We start from the raw sequence: 10,953 nt of genomic DNA, 5'->3' as shown, positions 1-10,953 counted from the left end.
AAAGTACAAAGAAAAAAAAAATCCTAAGCTAAGCCTTCGTCGGAGAAGGTTCTTCTTTGCTAACCAGCGGGGGAATGGCAGGATTAGTGGCCTTCTTCTCCTGGGCCACGGCCTGAGGCTTGGCCGACACGAACCGCTTCACCTTAAGAGTGGCTTCCTTGCCTTTGCCTTTGTCCTCTAGCGAAGCACTACTCTGGCCAACCTCCTTACCATTGGCCACTCCCACCCCACTACCTTGGTCACTAGCCTTACCAGGCCCTTTAATGGCTCGGGAGGGGGAAGAAGGGCCTGGGTAAGAGGAGGTTGCTCAGTCGTAATTAGAGTAGCGACAGCTTTCTCGAGGTCTGCCTCAGGGGCTTCTCGAAGGTCCTCGAGATAATAGATGTTCTTGGCTTTCCTCCACTTCAAGTCCGTAGGAGCTCTAGCCACGTTTAGGGCCTCAGTCTAAACCTCAAGGCAGTATTACCTGCAAACCCTAGCCAACTCTTCAATCAACTAGGCCTCGGTCTCTTGCACTCCGAGGTTATAAAACTTCTACCCTGCAATGTCCACAACTACCTAAGCCACCTGGGCAGCCTCTTTGGCCTTAGACAGCTCCACCTTCAGCTTGGTCATGGCCAGCTCTATCTTGGTGTAGTGGAGCCTTTGGCGCAACTCCTCTGTTTGTGCCTCGACATTCCTAAGGCCAGCCTCCGCGCTCTTCCGGTCCCTATCCGCGATAGCTAGCTTCAGAGCCAACTCCTTGTTCCTGCACTCGGCGATAGCGAGGGACCTACTCTCCTTTGCAAGGAGGTTATCTGCAAGCCTTGCCTCATTGCGAGCATCTTTCACCCACTCCTCGGTGGGAAAACCTCCTGGATGGCCTACGCAAAGACAAAAAAACACTCCGTGAGATAAGTAAACAAAGGACTAGCACAAGATTGGCAGGACCAAGTTAGGAAGCTCACCAAAGCTAAGTCCCTCTTCAGGTACATAAAGAGATCCGACTGCCTCATGTTCTTCAAGACGTCCATGTCCTTGGGTAGCAGAAGAGGATGCTCCAAAGCCTCAGCCACATGATAGTCATGACCTCTTTGAAACTTCCTAATGGAGGAGCTCCAGGGTATCGCCACACCATCCAACTCCAGCCAGGGGTTCCAAGTTGGATGGAGCACGTCAGTAGAATGCTTGGCCTCCTTACTCTCAACCGCTAGCCCTTGGCCGTCTTCTACTGCTTGGGCTCCTTTTGGGGGACCACCTCCCCCTCCTCGGACACCTTCTTTTACTTCTTCAAGTTGGCCATAGTAAAAGGATTAATTGTAGGAGGAGGGGGGGAGGGAAAGTAAGAAGAGGCTGGGATCTTGAGGTGTCCTTGGATTCCTACTCCTTAGCTCTGTCTATGAGGAGCTCGCGTAGGCCCTTCTTCCTATTCAAACCCATTTCTTCCTCCTCCTTGGAACTGTCGTCCACCTGGGCAACTATGAACTTGGGGGAACGAACAACGAAGGACTTGTCAAGCTCGCCCTTCGAATCTGAGACTTGAATCATAGGCTCTTCTTGCTCCTCTTCCTCTTTCTCAAGACAAAATTGGTTTATCTTAGTCTCAAGTGACAGGTGCGAGGAGGCTGTCTCTTCTCTTGGAGCTGCTACCTTACGAGGGGAACGATGAAGGGGCAGCTCAACTGGCATGATATCCTTTTGGGCTAAAAAACTAGGCACCAAGACATCTATCTGGGCTAGCAGAGGATTGCCTGCTCTTATCACGTGGCCTACATCCTGAAACTTGTCCAATGAGGGCTTGAAGTCAAGGATGAGGTGGACAGCTCTCAATTGCCTGTCTTCGCTCACAAACACTTTGCATCTCAGCACCTTGTTAAGGTCTGAGACATTAACGAGGTTGAGGTTGGGAGCTATGTGTTTTTTACCTACAAAAATATCCAAGAAGCAAAACCATGGTCAGAATAAATAAATAAATAAATAAAACATCCAAGAAAGGAGAAAGCAGCAAAACTATAGAGCTAATGCCCATGTTAAAAATAATAAAAATAATAAATAAATAAATAAATAAAAATAAAAACCTAAACCTAGGGTACCTCACCTGGCTCTCCCTCCTGGACTGGGCAATGAAGACCATCATGCCATTCACCCGAGACTATTAGAAATTCATCCTTCATGCCCTTATTGGATTTGGGGAGGCATGAGACGAGCCTAACAATAGAGGATCTAGACTTAAGGTAATACCTTGAGTCTGTGAGCAAGTGGCACTTGTACATCCAAATGACGTCATGCCAGGTGAGGTTTAGCCCCATTTGCTCGTTGAGAGCGTCCACACTACCCAAGACCCTAAACAGGTTAGGCGCACATTGGTGGGGGCATAGCCTATGGGCGATTAGACAGTCCCTAGTTACTCTACCCATGGGAAGCCCCATTCCCCTTTCTATGAAGGCAATCATAGGAATGACGACCTCTCCTTCCCCTCTGTGGGTAAGCCACTGACCCGAAGCACAGTACCACAGGGAAACTCCCTGGGGAATGTGGTACCTAGCCCTATCGGCGGGAGAATCTACCACCTCGTAGATTCTAAGCAAACTAAAGGGAATTGAAGGAAATATTTTTGAAAAAGGAGTAAAGAGTGGAAAGCCGAGGAGACTGGCCTAGGAACGTGAAAACTTACGAGAATAAGGATGAGGGTTACTTTAGGGGCTCCTCGAAGGTCTGAAGATTTAGGAAGTCTTGAAAACTTGAGAGTTTGGGAAGTCTTGGGAGTTTGAAGATTTTCAAAGTAGTAGAAAATGAACCCCCCAAGCGCCTTATATAGGAGGCGGAATTGGGTGGGAGTTATCCCGCCTAAAATTTGAGGAGAAACGCCAGTCGTAGGATTTCCATCTCACCGTAGGACATGGGGAACAAAGCGCCACTTGGAGCATTTGATGAGACGTTGCTGATTCCAAAGCGCCAGAACAATTGCGAGACATGAGAAGTGAAAGAGGATGCTTGTCCCATCACCCCTCTGCTTTGCCATTCTTTCATTATGAAACAGGATTTTTTGGGGTATTTTTACTGTTCAGACTTGTCTATAAGCATTTAATGTGAAAGAGGTTAGGTAGAGGACATCTCAATAATGCAGAGATGACTTGTAGTGACCCAAAAAGGGGGGTCTTGCATTCCATGGAATCCCACATCGCTTAGGGAAGCACATGAGAATGTGTTTATAAAGAATGATCTCCCTTCAATGTGTAGATGCCTTTTCCCTAGCGCAACCTGGGGAAAAGGCCTCTACACATTGAAGGGAGATCATTCCTTATAAACACATTTCCGTGTGCTTCCCTAGGCGATGTGGGATTCCATAGAATGCAAGACCCCCCTTTTTGGGTCACTACAATCCACCCCCCTTACAGGCACACGCGTCCTCGCATGTGGGGCCCACACTTCCGGCTAGGGCATGGCTCTGATACCATCACTGTGTAGATATTGTCCGCTTTGGGGCCCATACCCCTCACGATTTTGTTTTTCCCCAGGTTGCGCTAGGGAAAAGGCCTCTACACATTGAAGGGAGGTCATTCCTTATAAACACATTCCCATGTACTTCCTTAGGCGATGTGGGATTCCATGGAATGCAAGACCCCCCTTTTTGGGTCACTACAATCCACCCCCCTTACAAGCACACGCGTCCTCACGTGTGGGACCCACACTTCCGGTTAGGGCATGGCTCTGATACCATAACTGTAACGACCCCGCCCCAACTGTGTAGATATTGTCCACTTTGGGGCCCATACCCCTCATGGTTTTGTTATTCCCCAGGTTGCGCTGGGGAAAAGGCCTCTACACATTGAAGGGAGATCATTCCTTATAAACACATTTACGTGTGCTTCCCTAGGCGATGTGGGATTCCATAGAATGCAAGACCCCCCTTTTTGGGTCACTACAATCCACCCCCCTTACGGGCACACGCGTCCTCGCGTGTGGGGCCCACACTTCCGGCTAGGGCATGGCTCTGATACCATCACTGTAACGACCCCGCCCTAACTGTGTAGATATTGTCCGCTTTGGGGCCCATACCCCTCACGGTTTTGTTTTTCCCCAAGTTGCGCTAAGGAAAAGGCCTCTACACATTGAAGGGAGGTCATTCCTTATAAACACATTCCCATGTGCTTCCCTAGGCGATGTGAGATTCCATGGAATGCAAGACCCCCCTTTTTGGGTCACTACATGACTGGCTCTGTGGTCCTTATCTCTTTGTAGAGTTTCTCGAGGCGAGTTTGATGATGATGGCATCTCGAGCTAGAGGGGAACTGGTTACCCATGGTTCTCTGTGTATCCTCTATGGGAAGAGCCTTGCTTATTACCTCGGTAGGGGACCTTAGCAATGGTAGCTATATCAGGTCTCCACGAGACTTATTCTTGGGAGTTGTCTTTTATCTCCCGGGTACGATCTATTGGGCCCTTGGTACTCGACTCGAGCTCAAGTTCACCCCTCCCCCCCCACCACAGTAACTATATCATCACTCTTAAAAGAATTAATAATATTATTAAGGGAGGCAAAAAATAATTGTATAGAACAAAAAGTGCTAAAATTAGTACTACATGTGTACTAATATATATATATATATATATATATATTAATTTAGGGGGCTATTGCCCATCAAAGCCCATGAGTGGCTCCATCCCAGATTAGTATGTTCATTTTATTAGAAAATAATATGTCAAATGAACTAATAATTTATCTTTTATTCTCTTGCTGGTGTTATGGACAAATTTGTAATAAAGAAACCTTGTAGTCATAGACCACAAGATTCTTATTCTATCTAACATCTTTTTATTGACCTCCTAGAAAAAAATCCTAGAGTTAGGACAAATGGTATCACACCATAAATATGCATATAATGTATAGATGACATTAATATTACCTGCCATAATAACTCATATTTTTTTTAATGAAAATACTAGATCATATTATTGAATCCGCAAGTAATTGACAATGACATTTTAGGTTTCTGTTCTCCCAAAAAAAAAAAAAAAAAAAAGACAATGACATTATAGAAACAAAAATAGTAGAAGGATGTTATTATTTGCATATATACCACGTGCACGTCTCTTATATGCAATATTATTGTATATATTGCCTCCAGTTTCTTCATTTCTATATATTATTAACGCATAGACATGAGGTTTGTAGATGAGATCAGCAAAGAAAGTTTTACATGTTAATTTTTTTTTTTAAGGGAAAAGATAGTGAATTGGTTGCTTGTTTACGTCAAGCACTTGCTACAATTGATCACATTTTACCATCTGGCGCAAATAAGGAAACCTAGTTTGTCAAAGGGTTTTGTCTCCTATAGAGGATCAAAATGGCCGAATATTACCATGAATGGATCATCAATTAAATATCGTAATCCATCTCTAGCATTGCATTAGATTACCAACTGCACAAAAGGGATCTCATTTGCTGAAAAGGAATAAATCTATGGTTGACACCTACGCCACGAGAGGCTTACAATATAATATATAAAAGGATAAGCATGTTATCGGAATCAAATCCTTGGAAAGATTATATAATCTCTTCTGAGATAAAATTCTACTCTATCCAACTTCACAAAAGTGTGTGTGAAGCTTTTTTTCTAAAAGCTTAAAGTTTGATCATTGTTTCTTATACTGCACAAATACTTACACTTGTAAAGTGATTATCATACCAAAGATATTCGGTGGTATTAATAGAACAATTCTAATATCAAATTATGGAAACACAATCAATTATAGAATTGACACTTTAATACAAACAATATGCAAGACATAGCATGATATTCATTTGTCTGAAAATGATAATATATATATGAAAATCATGGGGCAGGAGCCCACGTTATACTTGGCATATGAGAAAACAACGAGATGGTTTTAGTTCTTTTCTCGTGCTTCAAATAACACCCTTTCCCTAGTGAATCTTATTGGGGGATCATGTGAGTCTGGTTACTCTGCACTTAAATTCATACCCTCAATTTAATTAGTATATACTATTGGTCACCAACTTTTCAATTCTATTATTAATAATCTCTCTCTCTATGTATAATTATATTATTCAGCCTAAACTTGTCTCATATACCTTGTGGGCTCTACAAGTCACTTCATACGACGGTTGTATGAAATATCTTATCTCTCACATCTCGTGGGCTCTACGATACTCACATATATTTAGTTTGTGGTAATCTTTAACAAGGTTTTTGTAAGGTTGAATTTATTCAATCATCTAATTGGCTTTATTCCATGTCAAATTTGCTTGTAATTCAGCATTTAGTAACCCTGTATTTAGGTGGGTTTGTTGTAAGGGTAGTGAGTGAGATAGAGTGAAGATTGCTCAAGAGTGTGCAAGAAAACAGAGACTCGCGGCTGGGACTCGCGGGTGACTCGCGGCTGCAAGCCGCCAGAAGCAGCACACGTGCCAAGCATGCTGGAAGATGAACAGTCATGCTAGCTGGAGCACTACAGGACAAAACAGGACAACTGGCCATACGGTTAACTCGCGACTGGATCTCGCGACTTAGTCAAGCCGCGAGGTCAAGCCGCGAGCCACCCCTGTTTTGTAAAACCTGACGTTTCACATTCCTCTCCCACTCCAGTATAAATACCCCTTTTACCCACGATTGAAAGGGAGCTTCCAGAGAGAATTTTGAGAGAAAAACCCTAAAGAAAAACAAGATTGTTTCACCCACAATCTATACCTTAGAGTCTCTTCAAATTCCTCTACTCTTTTCCTCTCCATTGTCAAATCCTTGAGAGGCATTATACCAAACCTGGTTCTCACCATTATCATCACTGTGAGACAGTTGTTTGGATTTCTGGGAAGCAGTTAGGAAGGAACCAATCTTCATTGGTTGATGCTACGGTCTAGTAGCGGAATCCGGGAAGCTAGAAAAGAAAAAGGTTCGGCGCAACCTCGTTGGAGCAAGAAGCTTGGAGGGCTTAGGTGCACTGGGTAGATTAGGCTTGGAGGGTCTATTGCTGTCCTTGTATCCCAACTGTATTTTCTAGTGGATTGTTTACCGCTTGGAGGGCGGCGGAGAGGTTTTACACCGAGGGCTTCGGTTTCCTCTTTGATAACACATCGCGTGTTGTCTTTGTGTTTGCATCTTCCTTCCTCTCTATCTTTGCCTTTTTATTATCTGCTGTGGATTTTATTTTGTTATGGCTTAGATAGTTTTTAACCAATTTCACATTATAGCATATGTTAAGTTTCCGCACACTAGTTGTTTGACATATTGCTTGAATTGGTTAAGTTGTAATTTGGGGGTTTAAACGTTCAAAAGTGTTTTGTACACGTTTTTGAACTTTCAGTTTTGAAACTCGGACCGTTCATTGAACCGTAAAAGGAAGAGGTTCAAGATTTTTGAGATCGAACTGAGGTTAAACCGGGGTTGAATCATGATGATGTCATAATTAATTCAATAATTAATTAAAGCCTAAATATAGATATTAAATTTATAGAACTAGCAAAATTGACTAATATATCTAGGGAGATTTAATGATTTTTAAGCATATATTTAATAATTAAATAAGAAAGTTAATAAAATAAAATAATAACCATGAAAAAATTAAAATTTATAATTAATTTTTGAAATAAAGTTGAATATTTTTGAAGGGTTTTAATTATAATATTTTTTTTTATTCCTTGTAAGAGATGGATAATTTTAAAAAAAAAAAAAAAAAATTGCTAAGGGGTTGGACCTCAATGTTCTTGCCACTGGTTTTGCATGAACCGTGTGGTCCAACCCCAGTTTTAGGAGTTTACAGAATTGCTACATATACTCAGTTCTTTATGCTTAAAAAACAAAATTTCAATCCAGTTTCCAATTTTTTCAATCCGACCTCCCGGTCCAATCCGGGTCGGAAAACAGTGATCTTTAGGCAAGGTTTTAATGGGTCTTTGCTTTTGCTCTTTAACTATTCCATAAATTCTTTTCTTCACCGTAGAAAGCAAAAGCTGCAAAACACGCATTAAAGTTTGAATTTAGTTTCAACTGACACAATAATAATAATAATAATAATAATAATAATAATAATAATAATAATAATACCCAAATGTCCAAAATTAAATAAAGAATAATGGCCTTGTGATGACATAAGTTAAAAGCTTGAATTGAGTAAAATCTACCAATTTAGAGCTCCTTAAAATTTTTTTAAGCGTAGCTAGTGATTAGTACAATGATTAGGAAGCATAAATTCAGTAACCAACCATGGCACTTTTACATGCAGCATTGTACACATTTTATCTAAAATGTTTTTACATTAGCAAAAGATTTAAATAGATTATTATCTAAAATTACTCTATTTTCCAATTTAAGGGACGTTAATATCAAATTCAAAACAAAGGGAATTATATAGTGAAATTTTACCAAACCTCAGACAAATTAGTAGAATTTTCCTCGAAAGAAGTAATTTTAAGTCAAATAGCTGAGGCAGAAGAAAAACATTGAACTAATCAATGGATAATTTAGCAAAATCTACATACATACATTGATTCAAGTCCTTACAGAACTTCATAGCATTTGTTTACTGCCTCCTGGCTAGCCTAAAAAAGAAAAAACATACATGCAAGTCCTTTACAGTGTGATTTTAAGGCCAAGTCCTTAATTAATGAGTCCCCCTATGTTGAACTAGAACTGGTAGGCCGCCTCTAACAGTGGCAGTGAGACCCGGAGCGAACCTCGGAGCCTGATTTGGATCCGCAACCCGAATATCAAATTGTTGAACTAGAGAAACCACCACACTTCTCATCTCCACAAGAGCCATTTCCTTGCCCAAACAAACCCTAAGCCCAGCCTGAAAAACTGGGTACTTATACGGGCTTTCGGGTCGGAAAACCCCATTGTGTAGCCACCTTTCGGGTTTGAATTGGAGACAATCCGGACCCCAAACCCGCTCCATCCGACCCATTGCATAAGGATGGTACGTAACCCTTGTGCCCTTTTGTACAAAAGTACCATCGGGTAATATATCATCCTCTTGGCAAAACTTGGAGTCAAATTGAATTGGTGGGTACAGCCTCATGCTTTCATATATAGCACCGTTTAGGTAATGCATTTCACGCATTTGCTCTAAGCTCACAACTTGTTTCTGATGAGGACTCGATGACCCAATGACTCGCTCCAACTCGTTCCGAATCGCTGCCTCAACATGTGGGTGCTGTGATAATAAATAGAAGAAACTCGTTAATGCCGAAGCCACTGTGTCACGCCCAGCTAATAAGAAGCTAATGACAATGTCGCGGAGATAGTTATCGTCGTCGATGGAGGCCATGAATCTTGATAGCAAGTCTTTGTGATTCGAAAACCCCATTTCCCGGCGTTGATTTATCATCTCTGTAGCGAAGGTGTTGATCGTTTTGATGGCTTCTTTGAGCTTCTTCTCTGAGCCCAAATTGAGAAACCTTTTGAACTTCCAGATTATTGGTGAGGCAGACATGGCTCGCTCCGCTGACAATTTCGACGCGAGGTCGAATGCTGCTGCGAAATTCGATATAGGAAACGATAATTGAAGACAACCTGGGTCTAATCCAAAGGAAAACTTACAAATATTGTCGAAAGAGAAGCGGCGAAACACGTCTTGCAAGTCCAAGACTTTGTCTTCTTGACCAGCAGCAGCAAACGATGACAAGAGTGGAATGAGTCTGGATTGGATCTCGGAAGTGACAATCTCGAACGCATAGGATCGAACAGAGACGCTTCCGAGTTCAAGACTCGCCATTTTGCGCTGTAACTTCCAAGAATCTCCATCCACATTGAAAATTCCGCGACCCAAAAGGTCACCAAGAATAACCGAGAACGGTTTGCCTTTAGGGTAATTGTCAAACCTGGTTTTGAGAATGTGCTCAACGTTTTCTGGGTTGGCCGTGATAGTGTTGCCGAGGACATGAACGTGAATAGTCCCAGTCGGCGATTTCCGGAGAAGATGTGTGTACCAATCACACAGATTGCCAAACTCTTTAGCCCAACTCAACGACAAGTAACTTCGACAAACCTCGCAGTTACACCACGGCTTAAGCCTCGAGATGAAGAGCAACAAAGAAAACAAAGAGAAAAGGAAGGTGAAAGAGAAGAACAAAATGCAAAAAGTACTGGACATGGATTGCACAGACAATGAATCAAAACCCATATTTTTTTGGGAGAGGAAAGTTGCTAGAAAAGAGAGCTAAGTTTGGATTGAAAGTGATCAAAAGTGGCTCACAGTTTTATAATGGAGGCAGAGTCATAAATTTTACAGACAATAAGGCTATAGCTGTTTGTTGAAGTTGACACATGAAAATGTGCATGAGTAACGCGTGCGCAAAATCACAATAACAATTTGGGTCTTCACCGCACCGCGCATAGGACGCCAGTGCTTATTGATTGGCACGGTTTTATCACCCACGTGCTTTTTATATTATTATATTTATTTTCTCTATTTATTAAGTCTCTGCTAGTTGTAACAGCGTGAGTGTGACTAGTTGAGTTTGAACCAACCCAACTGTAATTGGGAAAGACAAGTTTTTCTTGTTTATCCGAGTTGTCGGCTCCTCGCAAGCTATTACCTTTTCATTTTCCCCCCACTTTTTTTTTTTCTTTCTTTTTTTATAAAATGATGTCGACAGCTCCTATTGGTAGCAAAAATCAAAGAATCATTTTACAACCCAATTTAGAGACGTGACAAAGGACGTGTAGAAGTGTCCTGCAACTTTTTTCTTATATAAAATTATGTCGATAATTTCTACAACTAGCATAAAGTTCACGTTAAATGCGTTAAAATAGCTCAAGTGTTAAAATACTACTTTAGCAATAAAAATACTAAAAAATTCACTACATCAAAAATACTGAAAGTTAAATTTTTTGGCCCCTAGCTACAATAAATTGCCAAGTTTTAAAAGTCAATTTTTTTTCTTTTTTTTTTTTGATTAATAAAAGTCAATTTTTTTTAACACCTAGCTACAATAAATTGTTATATTTCGCA

General features: G+C 41.5%; 1 protein-coding gene across 1 annotated transcript; it reads right to left on the bottom strand.

The window, feature by feature from the left end:
• Window positions 1–8,436: 8,436 nt before the first annotated feature.
• Window positions 8,437–10,185, bottom strand: LOC126722021 (cytochrome P450 94C1). The gene has a single exon (XM_050425160.1). The coding sequence runs from the start codon at window positions 10,120–10,122 to the stop codon at window positions 8,602–8,604; it is 1,521 nt and encodes a 506-aa protein (XP_050281117.1). The 5' UTR covers window positions 10,123–10,185; the 3' UTR covers window positions 8,437–8,601.
• Between the last annotated feature and the right edge of the window lie 768 nt (window positions 10,186–10,953).

The sequence above is a fragment of the Quercus robur genome, chromosome 1 (genome assembly GCF_932294415.1).
Source record: "Quercus robur chromosome 1, dhQueRobu3.1, whole genome shotgun sequence".
Lineage (NCBI taxonomy): Eukaryota > Viridiplantae > Streptophyta > Magnoliopsida > Fagales > Fagaceae > Quercus > Quercus robur.
Note: the sequence above shows the minus strand (reverse complement) of the source record. Positions and strands in the feature narration are given on the sequence as shown.